We start from the raw sequence: 20,385 nt of genomic DNA, 5'->3' as shown, positions 1-20,385 counted from the left end.
TGTTTTCTCATTGGGAACTAAGATATGAATATGCTGAATAGTTAAATACTGTGATTAAAAGAGGTTTGTGCTTGAATAAAAGTCTTGCCTTTACTGAGCTGATGAGCTTCCCCATTCCTCAGGTAAGAGCTGGGAGCAGGGGCTGAGGAGAACAGTGTTAAAACACAGTGTGGATTACTCAGCAGTCCAGGCTGCAGACTAAATCTCCAGCTGGACTGATTTCAAACATTCAAGACGGGTATAAACATCAGTTTGATATTTAAGTAGTTTAACACAGAAATTGGATGGTTATGATTAGGTAGGTGTTAAAGATATAACAACATCATAGTTCTAAGACATTACTGAAAAAACAAAAATGAATGGGTCACCCAGCACATTAACATCTGACTGTTTGATCATAGTGTTCCCTCTTCTGTTCTCTAAAGCCCCATCTGCCCTTTAAAAATCCTTCTCTTCCTCTGGTTTGTAACCAGTCCAAAAATAAACAGGTAATCCTCTCTGAAGTACTTCACTCTCTAAGGCAGACTTTCCATACGAGGAAGGGAGGTAGGAAAGAAGGGACACCGTCTGCCTCTTTGCTGATGTGCTGGAGTCCCTCTACACATGTGCATATATTTGCTCTTACAGCCGTGAGGCTCAGAGGTCGTACTCTCTTCTGTTTTACAGTCCCCATACTTGAACACACAGAGGTTGTGGAGACAACTCATTACTCCACGGAGAAACAGTCTTCAGTGACTTTGCACTTTAATGAGACCCCATAAGTCCATCCATCCCTTGCCATGGTCACCTGCACTTACTGTCCTCAGCAGCTCATGCCAACGCATGGTTACTCTGACTTGTGTGGTTTTCAGCTATTTTTCAGATACCATGACTCCAGATACATTTCTGCAAGGTGATCTTGCCACTTAGTGCTCCTTATTGTCAAGGTTTCTGTTCCACCACTTCAAGGTGGCAGAAATGGGGCAGAACAATCAAACCATGGCACAGTTAAACAAAAGATGTGCTGCTTTGAATCTTTATATTTCCTTCAGAAAGCCATCTGAAGGCAAGGGAGTTCAGTTCCTCAGGGTCAGTGTCTGAAGACAGGAGGGTTAGAGAAAAAAAAAAAATCTCTGTACAAGAAATAGGTTCTCCTGCCTAATTTAAAAATCAAGCAGGAACAATGAGCTAAAGGAAGATCATAAATGCAAACATGTTTTGTGAAAATTTTATTTTTTGTCCTTCAGATGACATCGGCTTAACAGTTTGTGCCTTGCGGAGAGAGAGAGAACAAACTCGGAAAGTCTAAGGAGACAGCGGCTTTAAAAATTGCTATTAGTTTCCTACTGTGTTCCTGTAACGTAAGAATGGCAGAAGTTAGTGGGCTGGTAAGACAGAAGGGTTGAGGGAACCACACAGTAATATATATGATCGCTAATTTTCTGATCTCACTGGTCTCAGCACTATAGGCAATACTGACATCAGTTACTTGCTTTTAAAATAACAGACCTGAATTGTCAGCAAATCTGAAAATCATTATAAATTATTTTTAAATTATTCAAATGATATTAGTTCTTCTTCAGCACCAGTTATATCTGTCCCCAGCTTTTACCTTTCCAGCTTATAGTTAAGACTCTTTCTTGTTAGCTGTTTTCCTTCCAGGATGGGGCATATTACAGACATTTAAATCATTACAACACAACAGAAGAGTAATCCCAGAACTGCTTTCATGTGTTTTGTCCTTTTATCTTTCTGGCTTGTAGCTATGCCCTCTCCTAATCACTTCATGCATTCAGAGCAGGTATTAGTGACTCTTTCTAACATTGCAGAGAAATCTGTAAGACAAAAAGCTGAAAAGCATCCACATCCCTCCCTCTAGTCCCTGTATGTTGCCAATTTTCACACAGATGTTACTTAGCAAAGGCTCCCTAGTTGACATTAACTCTCCTTTAACCAGCAAGCCTCCACTTGGACGTCAGATCTGTATCCAGTATTAACCCACCTCTGTTGCCACTTAATATGTCAAGGAGATCTCTGGTCCTCTACAGGCCCACAGGATTCCTAGACACCTTCTTCCATGGCCATTCAAAATGAACCAGTGATACTTTATAATTTTGTTGTGGAATGGCAGTTTGGACGATCAATAATGATCCCAGAATCTTGAATCAATTATGTTCTGAAGGACTTGTTATTTACCCTAATCAAAAGTAGAAATTGAAAAAACTTCATCTCACGTGCTACAACAATGCTCATATAAAAGAAACATCTAATCCTTGCAAAAGAAGGTTGTTGTAGTTATGAGGATCTAAGGCAACACTTTCCAGCTTACATTCAAATCCAACTTAACTTGACTTCTTTCATCCAGCAGCTTGAAAACTTAAAACTTCAGTGCTTCATACAATGAACAGCAGAAGAAAGACTTCTGTCATGTTCAAGGCAGGAAAAACCGTCATCTGATTGCCATATTCTCATGCAGAACTAAACAAGGCCTGCCGACTTTACATTCACTGTTGTGCGCTATCTCTTTTAGCATATCTGCAAGGCTTTAAAATATACAGCACAGCCACGATTGCTCTCTTCATTCACAGTCTCTTTCCCTACAATGAGGCCATGATTCTGTACTTCTATCAATTGTGCCATCTATGCAATTTGAGAGAGTTCAGTACAGGGAATCAAATCAAAGGGGAAAATGAAAGAACGTTTCTTTTCACAGTCAAGAATAAGTGATCATGGATGCAATCAAAATGCAAATGCATAGAGTTAAATCTCTGCAAATGCAGTTGTGATTGCTTAAACACCTTATCAATTTACTTAGCCTTTATAGCCTTTAGGCTTAGCCTTTGTCCTGAATCTGAAATGAGTCTCTGGTAACACTTCAGTTGCTTTTAACTATTTGTGTTGGCTGTTTCACTCATTCCATGATGGGGAAGGAGACTCCGCACTCTGGCAGCAACTAGCCAGAGTGATAGTGGAAATAAAGCGCTTGCAGAGGGCACTGGCAAGTTTCATGAGGGTAGGTGATGGTGCAAGAGAATATAAATAGTTGACCTGTATCATACTTAAACAGTTGACTCATAGGGAAAGCAGGGAAAACGAGAAGCTTTGGTGACAAGCTTAGCGGCTTTGAAGAACTAAACATTGCAGGGGATTGGCAGGGGATTTCTAAGCACTGTAATGATGCAAAACTGACTGGAACAATTTGTAGCTTTTTAACTGATGCATTACTATGAGTGACATCAGCTCTAATTGGGCATTAGGTCCTATCTTCTAATACACTGAAAACATAAAAGAAGCATTCCCTCTTTGATCCACATTGGTATGATTAAAATTTAAGCGTGTAATTCTACTTAGCTTCCGCTGTTGCCCTGCTGCCCCTGGAGGAATGTGTCCCCAGAGCTTGTACTTAGATATCTGTATGCTTTACAAACAAATCAAAATGTACATCCTGCTTCTGAATCCTGAAATGTTCTGGTCCATACCCTTCTCTATACCTTTGCCTTGGAAAGGAGATTTGGAAAATCACAAGCCATTCCACTAGAAACATGGTCAGGAGTGCATGACATTTCAGCTGATGCTTCTGGAGTCCTCACCATTTCTCTGGTGCTCTCAAAAGGTTCCTGCTATTTTCAGCACATCATGTCTGCACCACGGAGTCCTGTGCCATCAGTTCAGCCACAAGCCCAGACTTGGTCCAGAGCCAAGTACGGCCTTGATTTCCATATACCAGAACAAAGGGTACTCTGAGAAATGGGAAGGAGCTATCGTGGCGATACTAGTGTTTGATACTTTGCAGAAAACAACAAGGAAATGAGAATCCCATTGGCTAGCTGCCAGACTGTTATAATTTACAAATAAGTAACTGCTTGTCATTAACACCAAAGAGAATGCCATAAACAAAGACAGTCATACACAACACCACTCTTTTGTGGAGCCAGTGTGTATTGGCTCCTCTTCTGGGCTTCTCCCTGTCTTGCTCAGAGGAGTGACATTTGGAATTTTTAAAGGCCCTTGGACAGAAGACAAAGTTGGGGTGGGTTTTTTTTTGTTGTTGTTGTTGTTGTTTTTTTTCTTTTCTTTTTTTTTTTTTTTAAAGCCACTACCAGCACCAAAACCAGGCTCACAATCATACAAAGCTAGGAAATGTCAAAGCATTGTTTCATACAAATAAGCCATGTGAGACCCTGTAGGGATTTGCTGAATCTGGTTTAACTGAACTCAAAGAAAAAGTTATGATTCCAAGCAGAAGAAAATATAATGCACTTCAGGCAGATGCTGCTTTTGAGCACGGCTCCCTGGACAGCTTTCCTCCCTGGGTTCCCCCAGGAACATTCACAAATGTACTTCACATTTGTTAATCCTTCCATGCAAAAACGAGTGGGGAGAGAAGACAGTACTTACAGAATCGGACGAGACTGGAAATCTTCCTGGTTCATTCTTTCAGACTGGCGTATTTTCAGTATTTCTGTGTAACTGAGATTCTGAAGTTTGCTCTTGAACTGATCCAGAGAGCTAGGCTTGGTAGTGAGCGCTCTCATTATCTGTTCTTTCACTACCTGCATTACCTGTGGTTGATAAGAAAGGAAAAGAAAACCTGTGTTAACACTTTCTGCATTTTTTTTTTTTGTTTCAAACCTTATTCTGGATCACAGTAAGGTTTCTAGGTATAGAAGATGATTAGTACAAGGTGGTCTCAAGGCAATTTTTCAGTAGCATAACCAAAAAACAAACCAACTTCTGATAGGGCATCACAGCTTATAGCAAAAGCTCATCTGCTCTGTAACAAGAAAATTCTTTTTTTTGGGGGGTGGTGGGGAGGGTGTCATTTATTGCTTGGCTGTCTCCCTAGACAGCTAAATTACAATTGCTGGTTACAGGATTTTAAGTCCTGCTCTGTCCGTGGTTTGTGTGCCCACAGCAGCAGTAGCATGGCTCTTCTGCATTCTGAGCTGAGATGATGCTCCTGTCATGTTGGGGACAGGCATACATACACCACCAGACTCGTAACAGCAGAAAAAAGCTGTGAAAGTCCTAAGGAGCCGACTGAGAGAGCAGATGCACACCCTGACTTCTGCCAGCAACCCAGGTGAAGTGCACAAGCCGCAGGGGCCAGTCTAACTGCCCACAAGAGAGACTGCAGAGAGTTCTTCAGGTCTTACAGCTCTCCTGCTGGGTCTTAGAGCTGCTCTCCTGACCAGAAGGCAGTAGCACAAAGCTGTTAACTGTGGCCTGTTGCTTCCCTTATTCCTTGTGCCCAGAGGCGATGGGCACAGGCTGAAACGCAGAAGGTTCCCTCTGAACATCAGGAAACACTTTTTCACTGTGAGGGCGACCAAGCACGGGTACAGGTTGCCCAGGGAAGTTGTGGAGTTTCCATCCTTGGAGATACTCAAAAGCCATCCGGACACGGTCCTGGGCAACTGTTTCTAGGTGGCCCTGCTTGAGCAGGGGGCTAGACCAGATGACCTCCAGCGGTCCCTTCTAACCTCAACCACTCTGTGATTCTGTGAGACCCTTATGCTGCAGGCACGTTATGGCCATACACAGTGAAGGAAAGAGAACTTGCTAAAAGAGACCATTAGTCAGGAGAGAGAGAGAGACCAATTTGCCAAGGATATTACAGGATTGCTTTTGAAGCAATGCCATAAACAATGCAAACCAAAAAATGAGAATGAAGGATGGCTGGGCAACAGCCGTCTATCTGCATATTAATTATTTTATCAGGAGAAAACTGCTGAGACACAGTTAACTAAGGGGAATTGCTTGGCTCTAGTTCAAATAAATACATATCACAGATTACTGTCTGTCTCTCCGCAATCCTAGACTCATTTCCTTGGTGCTGGTGCAAATCACACACTTTGAAATATTTATCTGATGCTGTGCTTACGTTGGCTGAAAAAACAATTTATCAGACTTAGAAAGGCCCATCCCACCCAAATCCAACAGCTAAAAAACAGTAGGAAACTGTAACACCCCCCTGGTATCAAAGCATGTGTGACAGAAATTAACAGCTACACAAACAGAGGGCAAAAGCTTTCTCTGCACTGTTAATTTTTCTTTATTCTTTCATGTTCACCACTTATCTTAAAACAGAAGCTCAGCCCCTCAGAGGTTCCCTAATAATTCTGAAAATGTCTCTTTTCACATGAATATTTCATTGCTTCACATGTGTTTCCTCAGTCTTCTAACTCATTCCCTGTACTATGTTTTCTATTTTTGCTTCCTGAGATGTCACTTCTTTCTCAAATGTGAACTAAGCATTCATTTTAGCCGTGTCCAGCAGGTGAAACTAAGCAATTAAAGAACTGAAGATAATCTCCTTCGTTACTACAGGGACTACATCCATCCCAGAGATCTACTTCAAGAGGAGCAAGACGCTTCTCCCAAAGGTGTTGGGTCAGGTGGGCAGCAAATGCCTTTGCCACATTTCCATCCCCTGGATGAGGCAGCCTACCTACACTCACTTGGCTGGGGCCTTGCTTTGAATGCATCCTTGCAGTCAAGATCCTACTCTTGGTAAATCTTGCAAACCTGGCCCAGGAAAGCTGAGCTCCACTCCATCCACTCCTACAAATCTAATAGGTACATTGCTATGTATTTGAGGAAGTCTTCTAAAACTTAGTTTGATGGTAAAAAACAACATCGAATTCTGTACTCTACACCTGCATACTCTTCGTTTCATATACAGAAGTATTTGTTTTTAGATGGTGGCCATGTGCTGTTAAATCCCTCTGAAGAGTGACTTAGCTGGTCTGCCAGTGGGAATCAGCTACTTCCCCATCTGAAAGATGAACTCCTGACTGCCATCGACTGCTTAGAGGAATTAATGCCTCCTTGACTGCATTCAAAGTGCACTCACTAGACCACACCAGTCCAAGTAAGAAACATGCTGTCACACCTTGGAAATGACAAACCGGAAGGCCAAACAACCATAACACCTGAACGTTAATGGATCGTGCCCAATAAGGCGAGTGGCATACTCCTACTGATTTCACTGGGTCTTGGTTTAATACCTAAAAGGGGGAAATGTAACAAAGGAAACGTCCTCAAAGGAATAGTGGGAAAAAATGAAGCAGACAATCCCAGCAAGAAGTTGGATGTTTAAAAACATCTTCTGTCTTCCTCTTTCTGCCTTCTTGACAATGACTACTTATTGCTGCTAATTAATTTTAATTTATATTTTATATATTATTAATTAGGAGTAATGATTATTAACTACCAGGAATGGAGAAGAGGGGAGAGACTGGAAACTAACCTTGCCCATTGAAAATGTATTCAGCTATTGTCCGGGCTGCCCGCGAACTGGGCTTAACTTTTCACCCTCACAGAGAACGTGACATTCAGCCACTGGCTTCACTTCTGCTTTCTCAGGCCCGCTGAGAAGTTGTGCCAGCATACTTTGTCACATGCAGTTTTACAGCCAGCCTACAGTCATAATTTCTGCAGTATCATGCAAAAGAAGCATGCAAAAACAGGTAGCTTAATTCAAACATGTAAGCCCCATCGCTGCTCATGGGATCAAATTCCCTGGCCATTAGACAGCAACAAATTACTGCAATTTCAAACAGACAGGCGTCGTATAACTGCTAAACTAACCACATTACACTGCTATATTAACTATCACTGCCATATCACCTTGACTTTTCACCACTAAACCAGATCTGCAAGCAAATATAGTCCTGCAATTGCTTATGCATGCATCCAGTTCCAGTTTCATGCATTCATTCAAATATCTGTACAGATCTTTTTTTTGTTGCTTACATATAGTTTCCTAAATTCAGGCACTCACAATGCGGAAACTGCCTCTATGCATAGTTTTTCCCATAAAATAAATGGACAACCAAATAAATAAATACTGTATTTTAGGGAGTTGCATGTATGTGGATCTTCTTTTCAGTCTGATCTCTGAACCATCCATACGAAGCAGCACTCATTCTTGGCTAAACAATGCAAAGGAGGTTCAAGTTCAGTAGACTGTCATTTATGCTTAGTTGCAAAAATCCTGTATAAACCCTTGTCTCCCTTCTCTGGTACTCACTGTTGTGGTTAACATGCAAACAATGCAAATTCCTCTTTTTTGCCATGATCTGGAAAGTTATTCACAGGGTATCATCAAAGAACTCCTCGGTTTAAAGGCTCCCCTTGCTCCCAAGACAGAAGGCAGGAAGCGTATGCCCCAGGCCCTGCACATAAGGGGGTGATCACTTGCCTTGTAATGTTTATAGCCAACAATATTTAACTAGCTGGCCAAAATGTCAAAGCTGCTGATTGCATTGAGTCTCCTGAGCATTTGGGAATCACTGCCAAGAACTTCTAATCTGTTCAATTTCCAAAGCTGAGTTGCCAGCCCTTGATTACTGCTGCCTGAGAGACAACATCAACCCTTCCTCCCCATGTGTCTGACCTTACAATGAAATTAAAGGTATTCTCTACTCAGTGTGATTGTACATAAACACTGTCGACAGTTGTTTTAATTACATTATGCTTTGTTACTCTTACTGAGTGTTTCAGAGGGCACATTTGCTTTAAATCATGTCCTTTTTATCTGACAACCTCTTGTATGGTAAGAGAATCCTGAGTTCTGCATTACAACTAAGACAGGTAAATTCAGTGAAGACATGAAAAGAAAGACAGTAGCAAAAAAACCCAAACCTTCTTTTTCCTCATTTAACCACATAGAACCTTATTCCCCATATTTTGTATCTATCGAATGTGTCTTACATTTCTATGGTCAGTATCACCATAACATTAAATTATGTATTTTTTGTTAAGCTGTTTTAATCTAGCTTTGTGTTTAGCTTATTTGACCTCATCTCTGTCATATCACATTCTGACTGCTTTGCCTTTCCAACATTTACCCCCTCTTTTATTCTTCCTTCTCTCTCTTGCCATGACAACTTGCGCCTATGCAAATAAAGTCTCTTCCTTTCAGGATGGAGCAGAGGTCTGAACACTTGGGCTGTACATCAAGGGGCCAAAATAAAAAGAGTGAAGATGTCAATATCAGAAAGAGGAGTTTATCAGGGCCAAACTCTACAGCAACCTTCCCACTGACCGCATTTCAACAGCTTGTTTGCAACTACAGAAGGCACAAACCTCTCTACTTTACTTACCCCATACCAATGCAAAGTTTATCCTTGGCACTGACTCAAGAAGACAGGCTGCCATCTCAGACACCTACCATTGACTGCAAGCTTCTGGAAATTTAAGTCTGAGCCTTCCACTGACCAGACACACTCCTTCTACAAACTCACAGCACCAATCTTTCAGAAACCTTCCCCAGAACAGCCTGAAGGGCTGGACGTTCACAACAACCCAACTGTGGAGCACCAGACAGGAGATGAACCCTTCTCATAATTTCCCCACAATATCAGTGTTTCTCTTGAATAAGCATGCCCTTTCACATACAATGACCCTCTCACAGCAGCAAGAACACATCCAGAGACGATCACAGAAGCCACTAAGTTGTACCTCTAGTATCTTGGGGCACACGTTACACTGATTGCTACTTGGTGACTAACTCAGGGGATTGTGTGTGTCGGTATGTTATGCTGATTGATTGCCAGTAATCTTGACAGTCCACCTTTCTTCTGCGCAGACAAGACTTAGGTATAAATCCTGAGCCGATGTTACAGTGATGTGCTTAGTTCAGTGCTTTCCTAATTTGGCTCAAGTAGCAAGTACTGGAAGGCATGATTTGCCTACCTCATCGCAGTACATGATAAAAGAGTGGCCACTGGACTGCACTGTATCCAGACCCCCCCCCCCTACAACCAGACTTGAAGCATCTGAGATGTGAGAAGTTTTAAGGCTTCGTTCACTAGCTTTTCTATGTGACCATTCAAAAATCAACAAGCCAACAAATAGGAAACTGGAGGAAAGACATCTCTTTGCAGATTGGTTGTCAAGGATTCATACCTAGTTTCCTTCCTATCTAAATGTTCCCAAAAAGAAGCAGCTTGGTTTATACAGGGTAAAAAATGAAGGAGAAAACATCATTTGGTGATTGAGATCCAGCTTGATCATTTCAGTCACAAAGGGATTTCCTTCAGTTAAATACACAGAGAAGGCAAAAATAAGGTTGTAGAATGAAATGGCCAAATCATTCTTAATGAACAGCGCTTACTGACAAAGGAGGCCATAAAGAAAATCTAATTCTGAAGGGAAAGGAAATTACTTTAGTTTACAAGCAACCTGTCAACCCCTTTAAAGAAAACTTTACATGTTTAACATGTGCACCAGGTAATTCAAGACAATTTTTTAGACTGTTCCAAAGGATAAATTGTCTTAAGTAGATCAATGGTTATATTTTCAGAGTACTCAGAATAGTCATCCTGAGGGACTTCAAGGTCCTTGGAAGATAATTTAATGCTGTTTTTTCTCCCCTATCTCCATATATTGCAGTCTGTGAATTCACTATACTAGTCTCTTAGTCACAGCCTGTACCAAGCTTCCACTCCACATTACTTTAGAATATTAATCCAAACATGCCACCCTACACAAGCAAATTTCAACTCAGTGCTGGCACAATCTAACCATTGACAAGAGACTCCAAAATTCCAGACCATTTCTTCTATTACAGTCTGTACTCTGGAATTACAGAAAAACACCAGTTTTCAATCTTCTTAACTGTTCCAGAACACAAGGACAGTTACTGCAGCCAGTGATAAGGAGGCAACTCTAAGCCGTCTGGATGTACACAGCCACAGGAATAATTAAGTTGATTCATTTCAGGCAGCAGGATGAGAAAGCGGCTGTCAGAGGATTTAGCAGGTGTAAGCTCTGATACATTTTATCTCCCCATTTTCTGCAGAATTTAAAACCCATTGTGAAAAAAGTTTGTGTTGCTGGGGTTTTGGCTTTCCCTTTTTTTTTAAAAAAACCCAACCCTCTTTTTCTTGTGATTATATTTTTCTAGTACGAACCAAGATATCTTTCAGTCTGCAGAGAAGAGACTTGAAACAACGCAATGGTTTTGATCAAGCTGAGCAGTCTGTTTCCATGTGGTATCAGTATCATTACCCGGTTCAGCAGTGACTATCATTTTGCAGGAATACCTAGCATGAACAAATGAGGACACCTAGCAGATGTGACGACGATGGAGCTGAGAGGTAGGAGATGTGACAGCAGTTCCACACAAGGTGTTTAAAAGGTCTATAGCAGGTGTCTGAAAACTTAATGCTGTAGTAATAGATCTCTTCAATGGGAAACCTTGTTCAGAGCCTCAGGACTCAAATAAATTGCCTGTCCTCTGGTGAGGAAAAGCGGGAAGAGAACCTGAAGGAGCCTAACCTTGCACTGGATCCTGATATCCAGAAGGTCGAGTGGTGAAGAAAGAAAAGGCTGAAGATGAAGCGAGGCCCACAACTGTTTTAGATTTCAGAGAAGTTCTTGATGTTTTCAGCTTTTTATGGTCCCTTGACTAATGAATCACAGCTGTGGGAAACCAGACTGAAATCACACGGTTCCTGGGAACTGATGGGCTGAGACTGTTGTTAATCCAAGACTACAAGAGAGGGAATAGAGGATTCATTACATTCTTGTAAGAAGAGAGGAATAACAGCCCCAGGGCCATGAGCACAAGACTGGTGAGCACCATGAATCAAGGTGCGAAAGGGAGGCTGAGAAAAGGCAAGGAAGGGCTCTGAGGAGTGACTGCATCTGAAGGAGCTGATGTGAAAAAGTTCAGTTCCCTGCAAAAGATTCCTGGCTCATCCTGCTATTGGATGTGAGCGTTCTGTAAATTGTGTTCAGTGGAAAGGGACCATTCATTGCTGCACTCTGTTATATTACATCCCTGGGCTACTCCACCTCTGCAGGAAGAGCCTGTGGCCACAGCTTGACTTGGCACTTTCCAAAGAAGCCCCCAGAATTCTGTTAGCTGCACTGATTATTTTTCCCTTTGATACACACATCCCGATGGAGAACCACTGGGTACCAAGGAGGCCTCCAGTTCTTTTTTAACATTACTATTTACTTGCTCAATTAAAACCAGGAACAGTGGCAGAGGCTGTGGCTGGGAGAAAAAAGCAGCTTGAACTTGATTGAGAAAAACACAAAAGGCTACAAAAAAATACCACTGAAGCATAATATGGCTAAAGGGATGGGCAAGAAGATGATTTTGACAATGAATGTTAACAGACTGGAATAGACAAAGGAAAAAGGAAGGCACCTAGTAGGAAGGATGTTATAAATATGGAAAAGTGACCAGAGGTTCCAGCAGGGGGTATCAGCATGTGGAGGAAGGCATCTGGTTGACAGCTTGCAACAAAGTAAGTGAAGGGGTGGAAAAGTTTGAAGGAAAAAAGAAAAGAGGCTCTGGCTCTGATAGATGTTGTATTTCAATAAAAAATGAAGGCTGAAGGAAAAGAAGAAATGAGATTTTGTTAGAAGATCAGTTAAAAGGAAATAGGAAAAGAAAGGGTAAAACATGGGGGAAATTATATATTCATAACATTATGGCTCGGGAAGCAGCTGATGGAAGGAAACCTTCCTTAAGGACTGGCCTGAGGAAGTTGAGGGTAAAATTGATTGTAATAGAAAGGGAAGTGAACAGCAGTCCTTTACAAACTTGAAACGCATGTGGATTTAGAATCATCATCAAAATACATGTAAACACTGTCCATAATGTCTTCAAGCATTTTGGTAAAAGACAATGTGAAAGCAGTCCACTGGCTTCTTGCAGGGCTAAAACCAGATGCTACCCTCAAATCCAAGGTTTCTGTTCAAAACAATGCTAATCTAAACATACAAGTCAAGTATCACTTATTTGGGTTGTACTGGACTGAAACAGGAATGACTGATAGACAGGAAACCTCTTCCCCACATTTAATATTTGTAGAATACTATTTGCATCAGAAATAAGGAATAAATTTCTCTCCTGTTTGTGCTTTGTGCCTTGAGGTAAGCAAAGCAAGAAATAAGTGTTGTGTGACAAAGCGTTTCTGCCCCAGTAAAATGATGTGCAAAGTTAATATGACAGTTTTTGTAAACTTCCTTGTTAGTTAATTGAAGTCGTAGGTCAGCCAATACTACATTATTTCCCCCAATGTCTGACAACCTCCTTTGGCAAAATAAAACATGCAGAAAAGCATTTGTGGGTGGCATTTAATCCAGGGCTTTTCACAGACAAAATGTACTGATCTTCTCAAACAAAATGTTAAGTGAGGGGAGGGGAGAAAATGAAGAGATATTTGTATCCTTAGTCATATACCAATGTAATAATTAACATGTCAAATAACACGCTTGTGAATTCTAAAGGAAAATCATACGAGAGTTACCCATGTTTAGGAACATACATTTGGGTGCTGCTTCCCTTAAAATGCACAATTACATTAAATGGCATACACTAAATGAAAATTAACTGTAATATATTGGCAAACAGCTGGCTCTACAGAAGGAAAGCAAGGATAAGATTCTAAGAGGTAGTTTTTCCCATAGGAAAGTATAAAAATCAAAGAACTCAAGTTCTGGGTATTAATGATGAATAAAAAAAGACACTTTGAATGGGAAACAGGAAAAGTGGGGGAGTGAATTTTTAAAAAATGGGGAACAGAAGGGGCTGGAAACATTGCTCAGTACATCTGATAAATAGATAAAAATGTAAGAACAATGCTTTGCGTTACAGCTTCACATCTTCCTATCTCCTTTAGCTGAGAGAAAAACAAAATAAAGGTGTGACCAGCTGCATTTCTTAAAAGATCTCCAGGCTCTTTTACCAGTGCAAACTACTGTGTTGAGGTCCGTCCTGTCTGAGGTATGGAACTGCACGTGGTCCAAGCCTGCCACTGTCTCTGCTTGCATTGTCCCTTTCCTTGTCTCCAGTCAACTCCAGGGACTCTCCAACTCCACCTCTAAATGGAAGGGAAGCCAGTGAACCAGGTTCCTGTCTTTTTAATACCCAGAGAAATGGAGATCCCAAGTCATCCAGGTGAATCACAAACACAGCAGCTAGCACAAAGCACCAGGCAATATGGGGACAGCTTCTCTACCTCTCCCCTTCGTGCCTCTCCTCTTTGCTAACCTTCTTCTCCCAAACCAAACAGACCTTGAAAATCTATCTCTCTGCTGTGTCTATAACCAACTCTTCTTTTGATTAGCAAATTCTGCAGCTCTATCACCTACTTATTTCCTTAATTCTAATAAGCATATTAATAAAAGAGATGTATGAGCCCTGAGATTAGACATAGGTAATGCCTTGCAGGGGTTGGTTAGCTGCCCAGGATTGCGGGCTGTCAGTAAGGTATTGATTGCTCTGGTTGGACACAAAGAAGGTTGTAGGCAAAAATGGACAGTAAAAGTGGGTTCAGCGAGTTTCAGACCCACATGATATTCTCAATGACAGCTGGTTTTACTTTGATAAAGTAAGAACTTCACCTGCTCAGGAAACAGACTTTTCATCCTGAGTAATTGTTTTGATGTTTAATTTTCTCTAGTAAGGAACAGAAGTTGAAATACTGAAAGCTTCTATGCAATAAAATAAGTTGTTTAGTAATTAGCTGATTTAAACATTCTTACAGTACCCCAAAAAGGTGAAGTTTCTGTTCAGGAATCTGAGAAACAAAACACTTCAATTTTTCCCATGTGCATTATTCACAGAAAAGGAGATTTGCCTTTGAAAAATGTTCATCTTGATTAAACTCTGTATAAGCAAAAGCTCTGTAATTTTGCCCAGCTTTGCTAATACTTACGTGTTTCTCCAGCAAGTCCAAAAGTTGGCCCACTATTCAAACAGTAAGTACCCAAATAACGAATTTCAAAGTACCACCTCACATTTTATCTGTTACTCACATGAACAATGGAAAAGAAAATGCTAAGTAGAAGTTGGAAGCTTCAGCTTTTGTTTTACTGGACTTTAGTTAAATAGCATTCACCATTTCAATGCTACCAGTTTTGGGTTTTTTTCTGACATTCCATTTTATTAAAAAAGCAAAACTTCTAAAGTTTCTACCTAACAGAAACTACCAGAAAGACTGAAAACGTGTTTTTGGATTCAGTTCTCCAAATCAGAGAACTAGATGATGCACTCAGGTTTTCGTGATGAATGTGGAAGCCAAATGTTCAATACACTGGTGTTGGACTAGTTCATTCAATCCAGTTATTTTTCCATGTCCTTCCAGTTATAGTAAATGATAGGGCTGAACATCTAGGAACCATGCAAAAAGGCAGTTGTGCAGATGTGCTATTCCTCTGAATGAACCTACATGCTATTATGCATCATAATTTATAACAAATAAGCTGTAATAATTTTTAGGTAAACCCTTGTTTTCACATTCATGTCACTGAAGAAAGCAGTGAGCTGAAAAACATGTCTACAGAACACCAATTTTTTAGCACATCTCATATTAATAACCGTTTCAAGTGGTAGTTGATATCAGAGTCCAGCCAGTGCCACAAGAATAAAAATAGTTGCATGAATTAACTGAATGATTCACAAAAATACACGAAGCAATGAAAAGATTAAATCCATCGTGACTTGTTAGATGCTAGCTGCAAAAATTATTCTGTAAATCCAGCGCTCACAAATTACTGACTTGACAGATCGTAATAAGTGCTGTCAGGACTATTACAAACCAAGATCTGCTTGCACCTGCCAAACATACACAAAATGTCTATGTCCAAGAAAAAGGAAAAAATGTTTTCATTGCCATTTTAAAATGTTCTGAAATTATTGCAGAATACCTTTTGAAAATTCTGAATTTGTGCAGTCTAGTCCAATGAGATCTTTGTCTCAGGTAGTTATATCATTACTGTGCTGGTCATATAAATAAGAACAATGCATATTATTTTTCCCCCCGAGTTGTGGTACGTAACCAAGCATATAAGGAATTCAACTAGACTATTCTTAGAAGAAGAATAAGCACAGATGACATGTTTTGCCATACCTCATTCTAAAAATTGCAGTGGAATGTTTTATGGCTTCAGAGACCTATATTTTTGATTGCTGCAAAGGAGCAATCTTTTCTCCCTCAGATCAAAAGGAAGCTTTTTTGGGATCTATACGCAGTACAGGAAAATAAACTACTCCCCAGGATAGATAGCAGTGATTTATCTGACACCTAATACTAATATCAACAATTCAAAAGCATTCCATCACCTCACTTTGATTACAAAACTGATCTACTAGCCAGAGAAATTAGGAATGGAACAAACCAATGAGGTTACCCAATACTTTGCTTCAGACACAGGATACACTTCCACAAGCACAGAGCAAGTCATCTACAGCTATATGAAATCTTAACTAAAGACACATCAGTGACCATCAGACCTGTGTAGCCTGGTCCCACTGCTCCATCCCCTTCACTACATGTATAGGAAGCACCTGAAAAATCACACTTTTTTTCCTCCAGTGAACACTATGTCAATACCACATTCTCAGTTTTGGGTTTTTTTTTCCCCTGTTCCTTTTACTCATATTAAATCAGAGCCAAAGGAAATTTTCTCACAGAAGGATTAAGACAAGATTGCAGTATTTGGCTTCAAGTTTATTTCCCACTATTGATTTGAAACTACCAATGACATACACAGAAACACACACATCTCCAGAAACACATTGATCCTGCCTAGGAGGGTAAGTAACGTCTTAAAATAGCGTTATTTCTAGTAACTAACTAGTGAGTTATGGATGGAGAAAGGTTTACAATCTTCCAGTGATGAAAGGCCCTATCTCCAGTAACTTGAATGCTACCACTGCACTTCTTTCCGTACTGTCATTAATCTACATTTTTAATAAGCCAGCAGACTCCTCCTTCCCTACAACTCTGTGACTATTTACTTTGTGTTTTGGGGCAGGACATCTATTTAGAATTAAATGTTATTTGTTTTCCTTTGAAAGTTTAAAGTCAAATTCTGTGCACTCCAGATTGCAGCAGTCAACAAAAAGCCTCAGACTCATTCTGAAATTCCCCTACTGTCTCACATGTGATTACACAAAGGATTTGCTTTGGTAAATTTGCTCAGGTCTAGAAAGAAGCCAAATGGGAGATGTCATGCTAGAGTGAACATGGTCCAGGGGCACAGACACAGTGTGTCCAGACACCCGTTTCACAGGTTGGTAACAAGGAGTCTAGAACTGAGGCTAAAGATATGAGAATGCTATTCCCCCTTTTGAATCTTCTGCTGTATTGTGTAATTACAGCACAGCAAGAGCACGTGAGGCAATGAAAGCAAAAGTTTCTGTAAAGATCTTCTACTGTTTTATCCTACTGGAAGTCAGGCAGAAAGGGGGAGGAAATTCCTGTAAGGGAAAGACTGGTGGGAATGATGCAACCTGTGTTTCTTTGTATGAAGTGGTCGCAGAGTCAATGTGGTAGAGTCAAGGGGAAACAACTGGGTAGAGGCGATGGGCAGCAGGTGGGAGGGGGCTGGTATACAGGGGCTGTAACGCCAAGGGAAGGTATATTCAGGGAGGGAAAGGTGATGATGGCCCAACTTGGAAATAACTGTGTAAAACACATCTGGAATAAAATTCTGCCTGATTTTTAGGATAAAAGGTGTAAGCCTGGATGAAGCTGGCACCAATACAGAGCAGGTATTTTCTGTAAAATAAGATACACCCCATAGTTAAACACCAGACTCTTTTGGAAACCTCCATATCCTCTCTTGCATCAAGAACGCATCAAGTCCAAAAACTGCTGAGAACAGTCAGCCATCTCTGGCATTTTCTCTAAACAGACTGCCCTTAATCACTGGCTTTCCACTGAAAAATTGAGATTTCCCAGTGTTTTCTGAGCACTCCCATGTCTGCCCAGCAGAAGGCAGATGCCTGTGCTGTCAGTGCCCCACACTGCTGCACAGCCGGTTCAGTGAGAGCAATTTTCCCATACAAAACCACTTCTTGCTTTTATCTTCTTCTGTCTAACTCCCGCTGCAGACTAGGAATTCCCTGGCCTTCCCTTTTTTTTCCCCCCTTCCTTTTTTTTTCCCCTTCCTTTTTTTTTCTTTCTAGAGTTAGAATGCGCTCCCAGGAGCATACTAAATGAACCCAAATATCACAGCGTAAGCCACACGCGGAAACACGTAACTTTCTATTGCAGAGGAGAGACAGGCCGGGGGAAGCCTCATAAGGATGCTATTATAGTAGGAGAGAGAAAAATAGCAGATCCCCACGGCAGCTGTGAACCGGGCGAAGTGCCCAGGGGCCCAGTGGCGAGGGGCAGCGAGTGCCGGACGGCTGGTTTCCATGGAGGAGTGAGCCAGGGAGGCAAGAGAAATGGCTCGCAGGAGGCATCGCTGCTGGCCTCTGGCACGAGGAGGAGACGTACCTCCTGCCATCAGCACCCGCGTCTTCAGGGGGCTTGGTTCAAATTGGCTTACAACTTCAGCTTCCTCCGTCCCGTCTCTTCTGGGGGAGGACCACAGCTCAGAATACATTGTGCTGTGTCTTGTTTGGTGGGTTTCAGTGATTTACAGGAACACAAAATGCTAGGGTTGAGCTTTAAATGAATAAAAAAAAATCCAGCAAAACAACACGATCCCAAAGCTGACTGATCTGTGGCTTTTGGCACCCTCAGTTCTGCATAGAGGCCCTACAAACTTCTTTTGCACATCATGAATCTTTGCCAAACTAAATGTGACCTTAGCAGAGCTGGTGTTGCAACTCACAGCCCTTACCTACCGAGCAGACAAAGCGACGGTTGCTGGAGAGACAGCCTATGGAGAGCAGGGTTCAGACAATTACCATTATTTTTTGTACAGGTGAAAATAAGAAGCTGCTATCCCGATCCAGCACTGTACATCACTGTATCCGAGTCATGCATCAACATATAAGTGGGGCACATATTTGCTACGCATTAGAATATTATTGGAGTGAAATTAATTCTGACACCCCATGAAGCTCCCTTGCACCATATAAACCAATGTTTGGTCTTGGGAAAGCAGTGCGCACTTGCCTCGTGTCACATTGTCTCTGCTGTAGAATGGGTAGAAAAGTATATATTATATTTAGCTCACGGCAAGGCTATAAGACCCTTCCAACATTTATAATGCACACCAGAGTTCATCAGATAAAACGACTTAATGGTGTTTTGCACCTACATATTAGCTTTGTTCCCATTTCCGAAAGTTGTCAGAAGGATATAGGAGGGGAAAAAGCTACCTATTAGAGCTCCTTGGGAAGGCATTAAACTATTCCAATAGAAATCTGGGCTATGTAGCATCATTTTTAAAAGAAAAGATACTTGAGGTGAAAGCACAAGGGTCAGCCAATTGCTTGTTGCCATCTATGTAAACCCAAGTCCTCAGAATTGCTATTTGACACAGACATCTCCACAAATAGCAAGATAGAACCCAAAGATTGGTAAATATTTCCCAATGAAAACAATATATTCTTATTGAGCGTTCACAGCAAATATACCTGGCATAGCTCTTGATATAGATTCAGGCCTGCACTGCAACAAGGACAATTGATGGAGGGTCCTTCAGTTGCCAAGTACAACGCCAAGGTCCTTCCCTTCCCAAATGACCAGCCGCCTGCCCTCTCTGAACCAGCGCTCTTCAGGCGTCTGCAGTACATTGCTCATAGAACTCACAGATCCTAAGTCGGTGGTACCCACATAAAAAACACAGGTGGCAACTAAACATTTCTCCAAATAACCAGCTGGCATTACTGACAGAGATAGCAACACAGCAGGTTTGGATGCGAGCACTTCCTAATAGGATGTTAAAAATACAACCAATGGAGCTGCTCAGTAGGAAAACCTCTATTAGCCGAGATGCAGCGCTTTCTGTTGAGGAAGGTATCGAGGGGAAAAGAAGCCAGCAAATTCCCTAATAGCATACTGTCCCCGGAGCTCCTGGGTGCTCGGCTGCCACGCGGACCCTGGTCCCGGGTGCCCTGCAGCATGGTTGGCAGTCGCAGGAGGCCAAGGCTGCAGAGAAAACGGCTGCTCAAAATCAGGCCAGCTTTTCACTGCCTGCACAATAAGGTCCAGTGGCTGCAAAGGAAAAAGGCAGACATTTAAGAGGGCTTGAGTAAAGATAAGGGAAGTGCCGCCGCTCTAACAGGTTTTGCTCAGGCAGCAATGCAAGCCTAACTTCACCAAGCGAAAGAACAACAGTACAGCTCCCCGTGCACGTGGGGAGTCTTCATCTGGGCTTAAGTTCACATACTTCCCAGCAAAAGAATCCCTAGTTTACACCCATTGCCAGGACTGCTTTCCACTGCCATAGGGTGCCTATCAAAATGAGATAACAAAAAGAGAAAACAGGGGGCCAAACTCAGCCCGGTGTTACTGTAATCAAGCTGAGTGAGACTGGGAAACAATTCAGGTTCCTCAAAACTTAAGTTCTTCCTGCCCCCTCCACAAAGTGGGATAAAACTTGAGGAGAGAGAAACAGATCAGAGGACTGAAAAGAAGTATTTATGTTTAGATAGAAACATCTGAGAAGTCCCACTGAACACCAGACTTT

At 41.5% G+C, this 20,385-nt stretch overlaps 1 protein-coding gene across 5 annotated transcripts in view; it reads right to left on the bottom strand.

Moving 5' to 3' along the window:
* ELMO1 (engulfment and cell motility 1) overlaps window positions 1-20,385 on the bottom strand; it is a 312,440-nt gene that overhangs the window by 25,707 nt on the left and 266,348 nt on the right. For all 5 annotated transcript variants that reach the window (XM_075493469.1, XM_075493466.1, XM_075493468.1 and 2 more), the window contains one exon: window positions 4,378-4,541. In XM_075493469.1, coding sequence (XP_075349584.1) covers window positions 4,378-4,541 — 164 coding nt within the window. The remainder of the gene's footprint in view (window positions 1-4,377; window positions 4,542-20,385) is intronic.

Source organism: Mycteria americana, chromosome 2 (assembly GCF_035582795.1).
Source record: "Mycteria americana isolate JAX WOST 10 ecotype Jacksonville Zoo and Gardens chromosome 2, USCA_MyAme_1.0, whole genome shotgun sequence".
NCBI lineage: Eukaryota > Metazoa > Chordata > Aves > Ciconiiformes > Ciconiidae > Mycteria > Mycteria americana.
The sequence above is the reverse complement of the archived record's forward strand: the minus strand, read 5'-3'. Positions and strand labels throughout refer to the sequence as shown.